Source organism: Lynx rufus, unplaced genomic scaffold (genome assembly GCF_022079265.1).
Source record: "Lynx rufus isolate CCGP_SWC_20201006 ecotype Redwood Valley unplaced genomic scaffold, mLynRuf1.p SCAF_2, whole genome shotgun sequence".
In the NCBI taxonomy this organism is placed as follows: domain Eukaryota; kingdom Metazoa; phylum Chordata; class Mammalia; order Carnivora; family Felidae; genus Lynx; species Lynx rufus.
Genome location: NW_025814834.1, coordinates 170,411,032 through 170,431,037, shown reverse-complemented (window position 1 = coordinate 170,431,037; position 20,006 = coordinate 170,411,032). Strand labels below are relative to the sequence as shown.

Here is a 20,006-nt window from a genome sequence, read left to right as displayed (position 1 = left end):
TCAAGTACAAAATGCAATACCTTATTATATCTTCCTTAAATAATGAGCACCAAATTTTTAAAAAGCCTGATATTCATTTGCAAAGGCATATTCTTTCCCTTCATATTCAGCAAGAATCCCTGAAATAACATATCGTGGTAAAAGATATATGGCTTCTGATTTTCTAAATAATATTTTCAATACATGTCCAGTAGTGCCATAGATAAAAAAGTCTATCAGATTTAAATATGGGAAAAACTATTAGGCTTATCTCTAAAATTAAGAATATTAGAATACATATATAAGTTTACAAATAAGGAATGGAGATGTCATTGAAAACTCATGAATTTTTCTTACTTAGTTCTTTCGTTTTCTGCATTTCTTTTTGTAAGAAGAAACATGACATACGGGAGATACCAATGAGCTTTCCAAGCTCTCTACTGCCCTCCAAAGCCTAAAAGAAAGACATCTTAAATGAGTTAAGTTCTCTACAAATACAACATTGCTGACAAGTCTAGTAAAAATACAGTTTACTGTTTCTTTCATCTGAAAAACTTGAATTCTGTGGTAGGAAGTTTAACTTTTTTTCTGGTAGGTCAACTACTGCAAGCTTTAAAATGCCTGAATAAAAATAATTTATTAAAAACACTAAACATGATCCACAAATTTACTTTTAAATGTGAAAAAGCCAGATCTTACTAAAATATTATGGTTAATTAATGTTCATATAAGAAAAGAAATTCCTACATAAAAAGTAACTAGACATATTCCCTGTAAGTTCTTTCCTGGATTGGATTCTCCAATTTAGGGCTTCTTTCCTATCTTCTTTTTTCAAATGGGGTAGGAGATATATGAAAAATTATACATCTCAAAAGAAAAAAAAAAAGCAAACCTGTATACTACTTAAATTTTGCATTATTTCCAGGATTTCTTCTGATGATTTTTCAACTTGAGACAGCAACACCATGAATCTATAAATGAAAAAATATACATATTTAGCAAGATCAGCATTTAAACACAGCACGTCATTTTCACAGCTTTAATTCTTTTTAAGAGATCTTAGGTTCATTTTTCTAATTCTTTTCTTTAAAAAGCAGTGGAAGATGTAAATGTTCCTCCATCATTCTTTCATCCCTTTACAAACACAGTGTATGTGACCAATCACCCTGTCTTTGGGATTTTCGCTGAGCAGTGGGAGAGGATGTGAAGATGTGGTTAGTTGGCTTGCTCCCTTCTCAAAGTGAACACTAATACACCATCGAAATCTGTGAGTCAGTGTTACCCAGTAATTTTTGTAATAGGAAAAGAAGTTTTACGGTTTTCATATATTTCAGTGTGAAAAAGATTACAAAGGCACTCTATTAAATTTGGAAACAAAGAAAACTTCACTTGTAATCCTGTCTACTGAACCTATCTCTAGTTAGCATGCTACCATACTGGAAAAATTCCCTTAGGTTTTTGTTTTTTTTTTTTTAATTTCTATAACTTTATATCATACTTTCTGCCCTTAATATAATATTACATATTTGTTTTTGGCCACATCACCCATATGTTTATAATTTAAAGGCTGCACAATATTGTACCTAGTAAACATACCAAAATGATTTAACCATTCCCTTGTTCTTGCAGTTTTAGTGTCTTTTCCAATTTTTATACAGTCTCATAGCTGTATATGATAATCTATATCAGTGCAGTCTAATAGAAATAAAATGTAAGCCACATATGTAATTTAAAGTTTTCTAGTAGCCACAATAAAAGAAGTAAAAAGAAATAAGTGAACTTAATTTTAATACTATATTTTATTTAACCAATATATCCAAAGTATTATCATTTCAACATGTAATCAATAAAAATTATTCATGAGATATTTTATGCTTTTTTTTTCAATATATGAAGTTTATTGTCAAATTGGTTTCCGTACAACACCCAGTGCTCATCCCAAAAGGTGCCCTCCTCAATACCCATCACCCACCCTCCCCACCCTCCCATCCCCCATCAACCCTCAGTTTGTTCTCAGGTTTTAAGAGTCTCTTACGCTTTGGCTCTCTCCCACTCTAACCTCTTTTTTTTTTTTTTTTCCTTCCCCTGTCCCATGGGTTTTGTTAAGTTTCTTAGGATCCACATAAGAGTGAAACCATATTGTATCTGTCTTTCTCTGTATGGCTTATTTCACTTAGCATAACACTCTCCAGTTCCATCCATGTTGCTACAAAGGGCCATATTTCATTCTTTCTCATTGCCATGTAGTATTCTATCGTGTATATAAACAACAATTTCTTTATCCATTCATCAGTTGCTGGACATTTAGGCTCTTTCCATAATTTGGCTATTGTTGAGAGTGCTGCTATAAACATTGGGGTACAAATGCCCCTATGCATCAGCACTCCCGTATCCCTTGGGTAAATTCCTAGCAGTGCTATTGCTGGGTCATAGGGTAGGTCTATTTTTAATTTTTTGAGGAACCTCCACACTGTTTTCCAGAGTGGCTGCACCAATTTGCATTCCCACCAACAGTGCAAGAGGGTTCCCGTTTCTCCACATCCTCTCCATTATGCTTTTTTTCAAAATCCGGTATGTACTTTATATTCATAGCACATCTCATTTCAGACTAGTCACATTTCAAATGCTCATTAGCCATGTGTGGCTGGCTAGTGACTACTGTTTCAGAGACCACAAATCTATACTATTGATTTTATGAGAGAAACTAGAAATTCTATTTAAATGCTTTTCAAAATCACATCAGTGTTATCTATTAACATTTCTGTGCTATTACAAATAAGACAAATATGTTAAATTTTCATACAGGATGAATAGGTACAGTATGTTTCAACCAAGTAAAATAGATTAAGTATGCAAACAAGGAATGGAGAGACAGTTATTTATGCAAAAGCTAAAACTTACGTAAGGAAAATGAGAGAGCATGTGTACGTCAGTAGGGCATGGGCAGAGAGAGAGGGAGAGAGAATCCAGGCAGAGCCCGACTTGGGGCTCAAACCCATGAACTGTGTGAGATCATGACCTGAGCTGAGATTAAGAGTCAGATGCTCAACTAACTGAGCCACCAAGGTGCCCCTATTATTATGTACTTTCAATTAAAAGTCACTTGTCTGAGGCCTTGCTTGCTTACCACCTGAACTTCAGTTGGAGAGAGAGTGTCATAAAGGAATTCCAGCCCCTTCCACTGAGCTCCGAGAGTCTGAAGGAGCAAGAGGTTTTAAATGACTCCCATTCAGGGCTGGGAACCTCCAGACTCTCCTACATTACACCAACGATCACCAACTACCTCAGGGGGCTATAGCTGAGGCAAATGCGTTACTTCGCTATGAGAAGCAATCCTAAGGGTTCTTTACCTTGCATTCTTTTCCTGGGAGGACTGAAGTGACGGAGCCTCTCTACACTGTCTTACCATACTTTAAGGAACTGATGATATTCCCTGTTGACCCTCATGGAATTGTGTGGGGGTGGGTCCTGCAGCGTTGCCATCTTGAATGACTCCAAGAAGCTTTGTTCAGATAAAGATGTGAATGGTGCCCCCAGGAGTTGTGCAATGTAGCATCCCAAAAAGACCTGTTAACAATTCTCTCTCAAGTTAAGATATTATTGAGGGGCTCAGCTAAGCAAACTGTTATTGACAGCCTTGGAGAGCTGAAGGAACTGAGTATCAAATATCTGGGGAAACTGTTTTTTTAAGATATCCTTCACATGCGTAAGCTGCTTTTGGAGGGAAACTTGTCTTCACTGCAAGACCAAGTAAACTGGTGGACACTATTATTTTATTTTTTATTCCCATTTATTTATTCCCATTATTTTATTTTTTTTAATTTAAATTTAATTTAATTTTTAGGTAATGTGGCTAAGCTCATATGTGGCTCAAACTCATGACCCTGAGATCGAGAATCACATGCTTCACTGACTGAGCCAGTTAGGTGACTCCCCTCTTTATTTTAATCTCTTTTCCTCTCCTCCTCCTCCTTTTACTTCTTCCTAAATGAAATCAGCTCCTCCCATCTTGATGGCAACCAGTTTCTTAGAATGGGTACGCACACACGCGCGTGCGCGCGCGCGCGCGCACACACACACACACACACACACTTCAAATCATCATGTTATACACTTTAAATACATACAATTTTATTTGTTAATTATACTTCAATAAGGCTGGGGATAATTACAAATAGAAAAAAGAAGGTTAATTACTCAGCCCGTTAACCTTCTGCCACACACATGTCCTTCTAATGTGCAATCCTGGATTTCCTACCTATTTGTTTTCTTCATTTTCTGGACTAAGCTATGAACGCTATCAAAATTTTACAGCAGTATTGATGGTCAATATTATAAGTACATATATGATTTGCTGGGTCCCTGATGCTGCTTAACTCTCTTTTACTTAATTTAACAAATACTCTTTTTTTTTTCACAAATCAAAAAAATGCTCAAAATAATGGTCTGATACAGTCTCTACTCTTCAATACTGAAATTAAACTCTTATATTCAGATTTCTGCCTTACTACTCTACCGACACTCTCAAAGGCCACAAATGAACTTTTAATTAATTCCATTACTAAAAACTGATATCAAAGTCACTACCTGTAAGAGACCGTTTTTGTATAAAATCTCAAGAAACCTGCAAGTTATGTGAATGTTAAAGGGACAAAATCCCAAGCACCTGGGTGGCTTAATCGGTTAAGCATCTGACTTTGGCTCAGGCTGTGATCTCATGGCTCGCGAGTTCGAGCCCTATGTCAGGCTCTGTGCTGACAGCTCAGAGCCTGGAGCCCGCTTTGGATTCTGTGTCCCTCTCTCTCTGCCCTTCCTCTGGTTGCGCTCTGTCTCTCTCTAAAAGGAAAGGAAAAAAAAAAAGGGACAAAATCCTCAGGTTTTTCTTTACCCTCCTAATACTTCCTATGTCTTATACAGAAAAAGGTAAATAGGTCACAGAACCTCTATTTATCTAATTAATTCTATTTATCTAAACTGATTATTTTGGATGACAGCTGGACTGTAATAATGAAATATATTACTAAATTTTTTTTGAGCTCTTTCTAAAGTCAAAACACTATACTTGTTACTTTATATGCTACAAGCTATATCTTAACCTTTAAAATAACTCTCTGCGGTAAATATTATCTCCATTTTACAGATAAGGAAACCAAAACACAAATTATTTAATTATTCAGGGTTAAACAATAAGGAACATAGTCAATGTGCATTCTTTGGGATTTTCTTTTTTTTTTTTACATATATTTTTTAAATCTAAATTTTATTTTTTTTTTTAATTTTTTTTTTTCAACGTTTATTTATTTTTGGGACAGAGAGAGACAGAGCATGAACGGGGGAGGGGCAGAGAGAGAGGGAGACACAGAATCGGAAACAGGCTCCAGGCTCTGAGCCATCAGCCCAGAGCCTGACGCGGGGCTCGAACTCACGGACCGCGAGATCGTGACCTGGCTGAAGTCGGACGCTTAACCGACTGCGCCACCCAGGCGCCCTAAATCTAAATTTTAGTTAACATGCAGTGTAGTACTGGTTTCAGGAGAATTCAGTGATTCATCACTTATATACAACACACAGTGCTCATCACAAGTGCCCTCTTTAGTACCCATCACCCAGTTAGCCCATCACCCATCTACCTTTCCTCCAGCAACCCTCGGTTTGTTCTATGTATTTAGGAGTCTCTTATGGTTTGCCTCCCTGTTCTTGTCTTATTTTTCCTTCCCTTCCGCTATGTTCATCTGTTTTCTTTCTTAAATTTCACATGAGTGAAATTACACCGTATGTCTTTTTTGACTGACCTATTTCGCTTAGCATAATATATTCTAGCTCCATCCACATCATTGCAAATGGCAAGATTACAGTGTTTTTGATGGCCGAGTGATATTCCATTACACACTCGCACGTGCGTGCACACACACACACACATCTTCTTTATCTATTCTTCAGTCAGTGGATATTTGGGCTCTCCCCATAGTTTGGCTATTGTTGATAATGCTGCTGTAAACACTGGGGTGCGTGTTTCTCTTCAAATCTGTATTTTTGTATCCTTTGGGTGGATACCTAATAGTGCAATTGCTGGATTGTAGGGTAGTTCTGGCTTTAGTTTCTTGAGGCACCTCCATATTGCTCTCAAGAGTGGCTGCACCAGTTTGCATTCCCACCAACAGCGCAAGAGGGTTCCCCTTTTCTCTCCATCCTCACCAACACTTATTCTTTCCTATGTTGTTAATTTTAGCCATTCTGACAGGTGTGAGGTGGTAATCTCATTATGGTTCTGATTTGTATTTTCCTGATGATAAGTGATGTTGGGCATCTTTTCATGTGTCTGCTAGCCATCTGGATGTCTTTGGAAAAGTGTCTATTCATGTCTTCTGCCCATTTTTTTTTTCTTTTAAGTTTATTTATTTTGAGGGAGAGCATGTGCACGAGTGGGGGAGGGGCAGAGAGAGGGAGAGGGAAAGAATCCCAAGCAGGCTTTGATGCAGGGCTTGAACCCACAAACTGTGTGATCACGACCTGAACCGAAATCAAGAGTTAGATGCTTAAGCGCCCCTTCTGCCCATTTCTCAACTGAGTTATTTGTTTTTTGGGTGTTAAGTTTGGTAAGTTCTTTATAGATTTTTGATACTAACCCCCTATCTGTTATGTCATTCCCAAATATCTTCTCCCATTCCATAGGCTGCCTTTTAGTTTTGTTGATTGTTTCCTTGCTGTGCAGAGGCTTTTTATCTTGATGAAGTCCCAACAGTTTGCTTTTGTTTCCCTTGCCTTTGGTGTGTCTGGTAAGAAGTTGCTGTGGCCAACGTCAAAGAGGTTGCTGCCTGTGTCCTCCTCTAGGATTTTGATGGTTTCCTGTCTCACATTTAGGTCTTTCATCCATTTTGAATTTATTTGCATGTATGGTGTAAGAAAGTGGTCTAGTTTCATTCTTCTGCATGTCGCCGTCCAGTTTTCTCAACACCATTTGTTGAAGAGACTGTCTTTTTCCATTGGATATTCTTCCCTGCTTTGTCCAAGATTAGTTGACCATATAGCTGAGGGTCCATTTCTGGATTTTCTATTTTGTTCCATTCATCTACATGTCTATTTTTGTGCCAGGACTGTACTCTCTCGATGACTACAGCTTTGTAATATAGCTTGAAATCTGGAATCGATGCCTCCAGTTTTGTTTTTTCAGGATTGCTTTTGCTATTCAGGGTCTTTTGTGGTTCCATACATTTTGTGGTTGCATAAATTTTAGGACTGTTTGTTCTAGCTCTCTGAAAAATGCTGGTGGTATTTTTTTTAAGTTTATTATTTATTTTGAAAGAGAGAGAGAGAAAGACAGAGAGGGAGGGAGGGGAAGGGGCAGAGAGAGAGAGAGAGAGAGAGAGAGAGAATTCCAAGCAGCTCTGCATGCAGCCTGATTTGGGTCTTGAACCCATGAACCATGAGATCACGACCTGAACCAAAATCAAGAGTCAGACTCTTAACTGACTGAGCCATCCAGGAGCCCCACTGTTGGTATTTTGGTAGGGATTGCATTAAATGTATAATGTGTAGATTGCTTTGGGTAGTACAGACATCTTAACAATGTCTGTTCTTCCTATCTATGAGCACGGAATGTTTTTCCATTTCTTTGTGTCCTCTTCAATTTCTTTCATAAGTGTTGTATAGTTTTCAGAGTATAGATCTTTTACCACTTTACTTAGGTTTATTCCTAGGTACCTTATTGTTGTCTGCAAATAGAGATAGTTTTATTTCTTCCTTTCCAAATGGATGCCTTTGTTTTCTTCCTTTCTTTCTTCATTCCCTCCCTCCTTTTCTTCCTTCCCTCTAATTGCTCTGATTAGAATTGCCAGTAAAATGTTGAACACCAGTGGTGAAAATGGGCATGGCTATCTTGTTACTGATCTTTGGGGAAAATTTTTCATTCTTCCATGTCAAAAATTTTGAACAGCTGAAAAATAAGTCTCTTAATAAATATACAGAATATAGGCATAACTTTATTTTTATTTTTAAGTTTTTGATAAGCATTTTCTTTTTTTTTCTAAGTTTATTTTATTGAGAGAGAGGGAAAGAGAATCCCTTAGAGCAGGCTCCAAACTGTCAGCCCAGAGCCCGACACAGGGCTTGAACCCACAAACCATGAAATCATGACCTGAGCCTAAATCAAGAGTCAGATGCTTAACCAACTGAACCATTCAGGCATCCCTCCTTGATAAGCATTTTCAACTAACTCACCCCTAGAGATCCTGATTTAAGCAGAAAGTGATTCATAACTCAGATTCCTGTTGCATGACTGAATACTTAAAACACAGTAAAGAGAAACTCAGACATAGAATTCTGAACAGTGGCTACCTGTCACAGTTAATTGTATACATAACACACAAATAGAAAACCCAGTTCTGGCAAAATTCATTACAATGATAAAGGTTTTATTTGAATTAGTATGGAATTTTTTTAAATGTTTATTTATTTTGACAGAGAGAGAGAGAGACAGCATAAGCAGGGAGGGACAGAGAGAGAGAGAGAGAAAGAAAGGACAGAGAGAGTCCCAAGCAGGCTCCACACTCAGTGCAGAGCACAATGTGGGGCTCGAGCCCACAAACCATGAGATCATGACCTGAGCCGAAATCAAGTATTGGACGCTTAACTGACTGAGCCACCTAGGTGCCCTGAATTTTTTTTTTTTAAATCTAAAAAATTACCTTTATGTCTACAAGAGAATAAACCAGTGGTTAAAAATAAGCTTTAAACAATAGGAGGGATTTTTGTGGTGATGGGAGTGTCCCGTATCTTGACTGTGGTAGCAGATACTTGAAACTGGATGTGATAAAGTTACATAGAACTAAACACACACACACACACACACACACACACACACACACACACACACAGAGTACATGTGAAACTTGAGAAATCTGAATAAAAATCAGTGGATTGTGGCAATGTCAATTTCCTGGTTGTGATACTGTCCTACAGTTTTGCAAGATGTTATCATGTCAGGAAAGGGGGGAAAGGGTACACATGATCTCTATGTTTCACTTTTCACAGTAGCATGCCAATCTACAGGCTGAAAATAAGAAGTTTAATGGAAATAAACCCTACAAAAGGATGGTCACCATTACTGCATTTTCAGAGCAATGACAGTAGGCAGCAGCAAACTGCCAAGAGGAAGAAAAGCCAATGGCAGTGAATTATATAATATATTTTCCTTTCAGCATATAAAGGATATGGAAGTTCACATAAAATAGTAATGTGTAGGTGGTTGTTTATAAATGAGCTTTATTGATATGTCACTAACGGCTTGTTTTCTGTGGAAAAACATTTAAACCTAGAACATGGAACCATATTTTCCTATTGGAAGAATTCTCATGTTTTAAACTTGCTAAGTTGATTAACAGGGTGTCATTTGAGGACAAATACATAACTGAAAAACAAAAAGCATACACAAGTATACATGGTATGCCATCTTTGTATGAAATGAGAAATCAGAAAAAAGAAATGAAAGGACTTAATTTTATAAAAATAAACATAGCAAAGGTAAACCAGAAACTAATGAATTTGGTTACCTACAGGGAGTAGGTAGAAAGAATGGGGCAGGGAATGACACTTCTCTGAACATACTTTTTTGTAAAGTTTTGGCTTTTGGAACATATTAATGTTTTACAGAGTTAAAGAGTGAAATTAAATAAAAAAAGATGAGACTATTTAAATTGAGTACAAACAGAAACAAGAGAACCTAACCACTTGAAATGAATAACTAACTCTTCAAACAAACAACTAATCCAAGTAATGTGGAGAAAAAGGAACCTTTGTGTGCTCCTGGTGGGGACGCACACTGGTGCAGCCACTGTAGAAAACAGTGTTTTTGGAAGTTCTTCAAAAAGTTAAAAATAGAACTATCCTAGTATCTGGTAATTGCACCACTGGGTATTTACCCGCCCCCTCCCCACATAAAAAAACACTAATTCAAAGGGATACATGCAGTTTTATGTTTATTACAGCACTATTTACAATAGTCAAATTATGGAAGCAGCCCAAGTGTCCAGTGACTGATGAATGGATAAAGATGTACATACACATATACATACAGTGGAATATTACTCAGCCATAAAAAAGAATGAAATCTTGCCATTTGTAACAACATGGATGGGGCTAGAGAGTATAATGCTAAGTAAAATAAGTTAGTCTGAGAAAGACAGATACTGTATGATTTCACTCATATGTGGAATTTAAGAAACAAAACAAATGAGCAAAGGAAAAAAAGAGAAACCAAGAAACAGACTCTTATCTATAGAGAACAAATTGATGGTTATCAGAGGGGAGGTGGGTGGGGGGATGGGTGAAATAGGTGATAGGGATTAAAGAGTACACTTATCATGATGAGCACTGAGTATTATATAGAATTCTTGAATTGCTATATTGTACACCTGAAACTAATAAAACACTGTATGTTAACTATACTGGAATTAAAATAAAAAAAAACTTAAAGAACTAATCCAAGTAGTTTTGGAACAGTAATTTGACTATATACTGCCAACAGTATTATTAGTTGTCTTATTAAAGACAACAAAAGATTGCAAACAAATCTTGAGTGCTTTGCAGTTTTGTTTTTAGTAGTGCTATGAGTGCAGGAATTCTGAAACTATTTTGTGTATGTGATAAGAATGAGCAAATGTGAAAATATATTGCTGCTGTTAGGAACCAAAGATCTAATGTTTGAGAAGAGGTGAGAATATGGAAAGAGGGAAGGCAAGGAAAAAACCTTTATCACTATGAACTCATGAATTTTAAAAAGGTCGACTAATAGAAGGAAGGAAGGAGTTAGAAAATCACCACAGTATAACCACCTTAGTAAAAACTAAGTAAGGTAGACTATCTTCCCAGTGTGGGTGGGCATCATTCAATCTGTTGAGGGGCTAAATAGAACAAAAGTGGAGGAAGGGGGGATTGGTGCCCTGCTTGCCTGCCTGAATTGGGACACTGCTCTTTTCCTGCTCTTGAACTAGGATTTATACCATCAGCTCTCCTGATTATCAGGCCTTTGGACTTGAACTAGAATCACACTGCTGGCTTTCTTGGGTCTCAGGCTTGCAGATGGTAGATGGTAAGACTTAGCCTCTATAATTTTATGAGCCAATTCTTCATAATCAATGTATCTCTATATATGCAAGTATTTATATATATATATATATATATATATATATATACACACACATATATATCTCATTATCAATACATTTTAATTAAGAATTATATCTATACCATTTTATTATCTTTAAATATTATATTTTATTAATACTGTATTATTATTATATTCTTACATATATATGTATCTGCTATTGGTTCTGTTTCTCTGGACAACCCTAACCTACACAATTGCCAAAACAAAATATAAAATGCTATGATCATTTAATATTGATGTACAAAAGTGAAATGTTCAATTTAATTTAAGATTAAAAAAAAACCCAAGTCTTTAGAATGGCTTTACAGGGTAATAAAAGAAATTTAAACAAGTGGAATAAATGAAGAACCCATTACTAAAGCTGGTAAATGGCTTTACTGACTAGGATTGAATAATTTTATGAGTGGAAAAAACAATCAGCAAGCCATCATTTTTATCTAATGAAAAATATCTTGGCTTGTCCTTAAGTTCACTAATTTTAGTATCAAGTCATGGAGTACTATACGTAAATAACAGCGATCTTTAGAAATTAAAAATATAGGCAAATTCCTAAGTGAACCTTAACAAGGGTTCTTGTTCCTCCCTTGCTACTTGAAAGCCCACTGCTATGAGAGCTGTTGTTAAAAATCTGGATATAAGCAAATTGATGGGTTCAGAAAAATAAGGAAGGGAAGAAAGTATAAAAAGTTAGAGTAGCTTAAGAGGAGCTGATTGGGAGGAAAGCAAAGGTAAGTTTGGCTTCTTATGTGGTATTGCTGTTGTTTCAAAACATTTCCTCCTTCACTGCCTACTTTTATTCCTAAGTTTGTTACACTTTATATAATTATATCAGAAATTCATTTGGTTTCACAGGTATCTGCTTTCAAAATAAGATTATACGTGATTCAAAAACTGTTACTTGCCACTTGCTCTCACTGTATGTCCTTTTGGACAATTTGAGATTTTTACATCTGTGTATCTTGCCAATTTAAAAAGACATTAAATAAGTTAAACAAAAAGAGAATGCTTGTCTCTCAATATCTAGTTGAGATTGATTTCACTGAGGAAATGGGAACTTTGCTTAGGGAAAGGAAGGAGTAGTAATTTACAACAAAAATATTTGTGGGACAGGGTACATGAAAAGATTTGGAGCTGGGGGAACATGGCTAGGAAAAGCAGCTAGTAAAAACAGATTAAAGGGGTACAATAACGTACGAGATGCCAAACAAAGAAAATTTCTTTGAGAAACTCTTCCCTTTGTCCTTGCTGTACTCTAAATGGCATTCAATTTTTGTATATTTTAACCTAGACTAATACTATAGTTCAGCTACATTATGAAAAAATAGACTTCTGGGGTTATAACCACAAATTACAACACCGTTTGTATGGAAAATGCATTCTAAATTCCACTCAAATGATTTAAAAAACATTTTGAAACATACCTTATAACCTTTTTCTAAGTTTGGAAAGGTATGCTAACTTACAACATAAGACCATAAGCTCCCAAAGGGTAGAAACTTCATCTTCTTCATCTTTACCCATCCATCACATTGTGTGGCACACAGACGATATAGCTGAAAGGGTAAATGAGCTGAACATATGAACTACTTTGAAAATTTAACCCCCTATTCTGCTTAATTCAATTTTTCCAGCCTCACTGGATAGATGTAAGTATTCTTTCCAGAACATATGTGGAAAGTAGATTTTTGTAGATAATATCTTCATTCAAGGCAACACTGGCTGGCCAATATGAAAACAGTTGGATGCTGGCATATAGGTCCCCTAGGTTCCTCCGGATCCCTTACTCTGCTGGCTTCATTCATTGTGTTCCTAGCTCTTGAGCCAGATCTTTGTTAGGCATTATGTTCCCAGACAATGTATTACTTTTCCACCTATGTAAAATCTGAAAAGGGCTTTTTCCTCAGTTTTACCTTAAGCTAGTCTCTTATTCATGGGCTTGGAAACTGGGCTCAATGAGTATTAAAATTAAGATATCAGATACCATGATCACATGCACACTGTAAAATACACCACAAAGTATTTTCTTCTTTGAAAAGAATACTTAGGGATGCCTGGGTGGCTCAGTCAGTTAAATGTCAGGTAATAATCTCATGGTTTGTGAGTTCCAATCTCACACCAGGCTCTCTGCTGTCAGTGCAGAGCCTGCTTCAGATCCTCTGTCTCCCTCTCTCTCTGCCCCTACCATGCTCGGGCACGCACTTTTGTGCATGCTATCAAAAATAAATAAACATTAAAAAAAGAAAAGAAGAATACTTCAACTCAGATATAAACTTTTTTAATTTCTGCAAGTAAGTTATTTCTCTTACATTATTACTTTTACAAATATGACCCTTTTCTTTCAAGAAACATGTGTGTGTGGCACAAAAACAGACACTCAGATCAATGGAACAGAATAGAAAACCCAGAAATGGACCCACAAACGTATGGGCAACTAATATTTGACAAAGCAGGAAAGAATATCCAATGGAATAAAGACAGTATCTTCAGCAAGTGGTGCTGGGAAAACTGGACAGCGACATGCAGAACAATGAACCTGGACCACTTTCTTATACCATACACAAAAATAAACTCAAAATGAATGAAAGACCTAAATGTAAGACAGGAAGCCATCAAAATCCTCGAGGAGAAAGCAGGCAAAAACCTCTTTGACCTTGGCTGCAGCAACTGCTTATGCAACATGTCTCCGGGGGCAAGAGAAACAAAAGCAAAATGAACTATTGGGACCTCATCAAAATAAAAAGCTTCTGCATAGCGAAGGAAACAATCAGCAAAACCAAAAGGCAACTGAAAGGGAGAAGATATTTGCAAACGACATATCAGAAAAAGGGTTAGTATCCAAAATCTATAAAGAACTTATCAAACTCAACACCCAAAAAACAAATCATCCAGTGAAGAAACGGGCAAAAGACATGAACAGACACTTCTCCAAAGAAGACATCCAGATGGCCAATTGACACATGAAAAAATGCTCAATATCACTCATCATCAGGGAAATACAAATCAAACCCACAATGAGATACCACCTTACACCTGTCAGAATGGCTAACATTAACAACTCAGGCAACAACAGATGTTGGTGAGGGTGCGGAAAAAGAGGATCTCTTTTGCATTGTTGGTGGGAATGCAAGCTGGTGCCCACTCTGGAAAACAGTATAGAGGTTCCTCAAAAAGCTAAAAATAGAACTACCCTATGACCCAGCAATTGCACTACTAGGCATTTATCCAAGGGATACAGGTGTGCTGTTTCGAAGGGACATATGCACCCCCATGTTTATAGCAGCACTATCAACAATAGGCGAAGTATGGAAAGAGTCCAGATGTCCATTGATGGATGAATGGATAAGAAGATGTGGTATATATATACAATGGAATATTACTCGGCAATCAAAAAGAATAAAATCTTGCCATTTGCAACTATGTGGACAGAACTAGAGGGTATTATACTAAGCCAAATTAGTCAGAGAAAGACAAATATCATATGACTTCACTCATATGAGGAATTTAAGATACAAAACAGATGAACATGAGGGAAGGGAAGCAAAAATAATATAAAAACAGGGAGGGGGACAAAACATAAGAGACTTTTATTTTTATTTATTTATTTATTTTTTTATTTTATATATGAAATTTATTGTCAAATTGGTTTCCATACAACACCCAGTGCCATAAGAGACTTTTAAATATAGAAAACAGAGGGTTACTGGAGGGGTTGTGGGAGGGGGGATGGGCTAAATGGGTAAGGGGCATTAAGGAATCTACTCCTGAAATCATTGTTGCACTATATATGATAACTAACTTGAGTGTAAATTAAAACAAATTAAAAAGACACATGTGTATAATTATTTTAAAAACAACAAACTTACTCATCATTGTCTTTTGTTGTAGATTCCTTCCTTTCATTTAAACTGAGGTGATTCATTTTTTTCCTCTTTCCTATATACATACAGTAAAAAGAAGAACATAAAGTTAAGGGAAAATTGTCAAGTTTTAAATAGAATTAGTTCGTCAAAGTTTAAATAGAAGCTAAAGGGAAAAAAAAAAAAAAAAAGAAAAAAAAGAGAGGGGCACCTGGGTGGCGCAGTCGGTTAAGCGCCCGACTTCAGCCAGGTCACGATCTCGCGGTCCGTGAGTTCGAGCCCCGCGTCGGGCTCTGGGCTGATGGCTCAGAGCCTGGAGCCTGTTTCTGGTTCTGTGTCTCCCTCTCTCTCTGCCCCTCCCCCATTCATGCTCTGTCTCTCTCTGTCCCAAAAATAAATAAACGTTGAAAAAAAATTAAAAAAAAAAAAAAAAAAAAAGAAGCTAAAGGGGTAGACAAAAGGGAGTAGGAAAAGAAAAAGTATCCTGCAATTTGTTATGGTAAAAAAATCATTATTATGAATAACTTTTCAATAGCTATTTTGTTTTTTTATTTTCAAATCTCCACCCCCCCCTTTTTAAATTTTAGAAAGAGTGCATGGGGGTGGGAGAGGTGGGGTGAAGGAGGGGCAGAGGGAGAGAGAGAGAGAAAGAATCTTAAGCAGGCTCTACACTCAGCACAGAGCCCCATGCGGGGCTCAATCTTATGACCCTTGAATCATGAACTGAGCTGAAATCAAGAGTTGGATGCTCAACCATCTTAAGCACTCAGGTGCCCCCCCCCCCAATCTCTCAATTTTTTATTCATGAGGACATTATATAGGAAAAAGAATCTTTACTAGATGAAGGATACTTTCATCAGATAGTTTAATAAAAAACATTATTTTAAAGTTTCTAGTTTGTATTATTTCACCCCTACTTTTTGCCTCAAAGTTAACAAGGGGTGGGTGCTATGCTTCTAGCTAGAAATTAGTGAGTTCCTAGTGATATCACAGTAAAATAAATTTGATATTAGGAATCAACGTACCTGATTTTAACTGCATATTGAAAAAATGCATATTGATTTAGTAAATTCTTGGAAAGATCTGTGTGCTGGGTTGAAATGTAAATTTGATTATATAGTTCTGGTAGAATATGATGTTTGCACTTATTAGTGGTCAATTACTATTATCATAGATAATATTAGTCATAGATAATTGTTTTATAGGCTCCCCATTTAGTTATTTTTTTCTATTGTACTGCATAGTACAGTAATCCATATACTTTAAACATATTTGATGTATAATAATACAATAATTTAATTTAAATACAACAATAATACAAACAATATTTGAGAACATATTAGCAAAAAGATTCTTAACATCTTACATATACTGGCCTTTAATAAATGTTTGTTGAATGAATAAGGAAGCAAATAAATGAATAATCCAAACTTTTCACTGAAAAACAGTCCAGAGAAATCACTTTTTAAAATGTATAACTGGTAAAAAATAAATGAATAAATAAAATAAAATGTAGAACTGGTGACAACCTCTACGTATTTTTATGCAGTTCCATTTGTTCAACAACTGGCACAAGAACTCTTACTCAACATTCTCATTATTTTTCTAAAAAAATTGTTTGATACAATCTACCATGAAAACCTAGCTCATATTCTCCAACAGAAATATAATGTGAGCCACTTATGTAATTCAAACTCTTCTACTAGTGAAATTCTTTAGAGGAAAAAAATAGTGAAATAAACTTTAATATTTCATTTAACCCAATATACACAACATACTATAATTTTAACACATAATAATATAAGATTATTAATGAGATCATTCATATTCTCTTTTTCACACCGTCTGATATCTGGTGTGTATTTTACATTTATAGCACATCTCAATTCTGATCTACCTTCTAAATGCTCTATACCTAAGCATATTGGACAGTACAGCTCTATGTAATACTTCAGGAGGATCCAATACTTCCAGATGAAACCGAGTACACAGAAAACACAAAGGCAATTTCTTTACATTTTCAAATGTAATTTATTAACATATCAGAGTAGTCTGGAACAGACTTTCCAATGCTGGTTTACTCTTTTTTCTTCACTTAATTCTTATTCCATTACTCTTACTTGCTCCTATTACTAGAGGAAAAGCTCATTTTTACTTATACCAAATATACTTATACCAAAGTATACTTACTTTGGTAAGTAAGTTTACTTATACCAAATATACTTATACCAAAGTATATTTTCTATTCTCTGGTATTTGTAATTTCACTAAGTTGGTTCAGAAACTGATGAACAATAATTACCCTCATTATTACTTTGGATCTGCAGCTTCTTTCAAAAAAATCATGTAACTAAATTATCTCAAAATAGTCTTTAAAATCCCAAAAAGAAAATCTTGTGATTCAGAAGTTGTGCTAAAGTACTAGTTATCTCTCTTGTTTATTAACTTTTTATTATTTGACTTGTCTATATCCCTAAATTCCAAATAGTAAGAGTTTATTTAACAAAGAATTAAAGGGAAAAACAGTAACAATATTTTATTTATGATTTTAGAGAACTTTGAGGAAAAAGCCTATTAAAATCCATCTCTTTTTTAAAAAAATCAAGCTAAAAATGTATCTGTTTTGTAGAAAACTACAAATGAAATTCCAGGATACACATTGAACCTTTATTTCAGAGAATCTTTGCCTAAAGGTTAATACTAGTTTCCTGAATTTTGTACTATGCTGTCTGCATTCAATAAAGCTCCAAAATTAAGTTACTTTGTTCCTTTAACTTGTTAATTAATTTTCACATTTTAGTACCATCAGTCAATAAAGTTAGGTGAGAAATAGTAAAAGAATGCTTTATTTGAATTTTCACCAGGTGGTCAATGCCTGTTGAAACATTTTTATTATTGTAAGGGGATTAGTTAGATATCTTATCCTATAAAATGCAATCAATAGCATTAATCTCCATCTTCTCATGGAAGGACTTACGCTTCTGATATACTTTCCAACTGGTAAATAGGAGGAGTTTTAATATCTCTAAGAATAACACTTGGACCAGTTATCAGAGACTGTTTAGACTCTACTATATCATTAAGAGTATTCCAGGGGTGCCTGGGTGGCTCAGTTGGTTGAGCGTTTGACTTTGGCTCAGGTCATGATCTCATGGTTTGTGAGTTTGAGTCGTGCTTTGCGCTCTGTGCTGACCGCTCAGAGCCTGGAGCCTGCTTCAGATTCTGTCTCCATCTCTCTCTGCCCCTCCCCCACTAATGCTCCGTCTGTCTGTCTCTCAAAAATAAACACTAAAAAAAAAAAAAAAAAAAAAAAAGAGAGTATTCCAGTTACTTAATAATTACTTCCTTGATTTTGTTTCATTCTATTAACAATGAACATATGTTAAAGAGCCACAGATTATAAATGGTCTTTTTCTTGCTAGGTTATACATAACAAACAGTTGTGTATGTGGCTCCCTTTAAAGGAGTTTCACAATACACTGATGAAAAATGTATCATCACTGAATCTGGACTATATTCAAAATTGTATTTAGACTTTCTGGTAAGGCTCAAGGAGCCCTTTCTCTAACCAGTGAAGATAACTTTCAACAGACCACAATGTTTAGAAATACAATCAATGATCTTAATGATAATGGCTAACACTTACACAGTATTTTTAGGACCAGGAACTGATTTAAATGTTACGTATATAAACTAATCTGCAAAACTGAATTGGTCATTCTTATTCCCATTTTACAGATGAGGAAACAGAGGCACAGAATGACTACATAACTTATCCAAGGCCCTAAAGCTAGTAAGTGGCAGAGTTAGGATCTAAACCCAGTCATCTGGCTACAAAGATTGTTCTCTTAACCAGGATGCTACACTTATTTAAACAGGTTTAGGTTGGTATTATGCTGTTTCCAGATATGTACACTTTATAGTTGACATACATCTTAGGCATCATTTCGTCCCAAACCAAAAGTTATGAGTTGAGGAAAACCTTGACCCAGACAGGTTCAAGTGATTTGTCTAAGGTATTACACACTAGTTAGTAATTTTTTTCTAAAAGAGTTATTGCCAGATCAAGTTAGAGCCTGTAGGCTAAGAGGCAAATGAAATCATGTTATTCTTTTAGTTAACCGCATTATTATTATTAAACAAGAGTGGAGAGTGAGGAACCTCTTTAGAGGATCAATTTATGAAAAATAACAATGCTAATGGTTCCTTTTTTAAAATTCAAAATACTTTTATTGAGTCCCATGTATGGAAATGTAATATTGTTAAAATATTTCCTATATTATTGAAAAGAAAGGTATCAATGAGAAAATCAATTGCTTTTTAGCTATTAAAACATTAATATTTGAGAAGCAGAATGGTAAGTTTTTAAAGCTTTCACCCAAATTAGACTCACATTAAGAAGCATTTGGCTCATATATCTCAAACTGCTCATCAGATATTTAAACTGATAATTTATCAGCTCCTTTGAAATACATATTGTCTGTCCCTTCTCCCACTTAAAAAGAAATCAGTCTTGCCAGAGATCTACCATTTGATTAGTCTTTTCAAAGAACCTGCTTTTGATTTTGTTGCTTTTCTTTATTATTATCTTATTTTCTATTTAATAGTTTCTATCTTTTACTATTTCCTTTCTTATATTTTGGGAGGTTCTATTTTTTTCCATCTTTTGGAGTTGAATGCTTGCCTCATGGGTTTTCAATCATTCTTCCTTCTTGTTTTTAAAATTTTTAAAAAATGTTTATTTATTTTTGAGAGTCAGATAGAGACAGAGAATGAGCAGGGAAGAGGCAGAGAGAGAGGGAGACACAGAATCTGAAGCAGGCTCCAGGCTTTGAGCTGTCAGCACAGAGCCTGATGCGGGGCTTGAACTCACAAACCGTGAGACTGACTAAGCCACCCAGGTGCCCCAATCATTCTTCCTTTCTAAATATATGCATTTATAAGTATAAAATTTCCACTAAGAACTGTTTTAGTATAATGCAGTATTCAGGTGTAAATTTTTCCTG

At 35.6% G+C, this 20,006-nt stretch overlaps 1 protein-coding gene across 1 annotated transcript in view; it reads right to left on the bottom strand.

Annotated features, from left to right (window-relative positions):
• Window positions 1-20,006, bottom strand: part of ITGB3BP (integrin subunit beta 3 binding protein) — a gene marked incomplete at its 5' end in the record, with an annotated part of 40,950 nt that overhangs the window by 13,372 nt on the left and 7,572 nt on the right. The window contains 3 exons of the mRNA XM_047084560.1: window positions 337-433; window positions 872-950; window positions 15,007-15,076. Of these exons, the coding sequence (XP_046940516.1) occupies window positions 337-433; window positions 872-950; window positions 15,007-15,076 (246 nt within the window). The remainder of the gene's footprint in view (window positions 1-336; window positions 434-871; window positions 951-15,006; window positions 15,077-20,006) is intronic.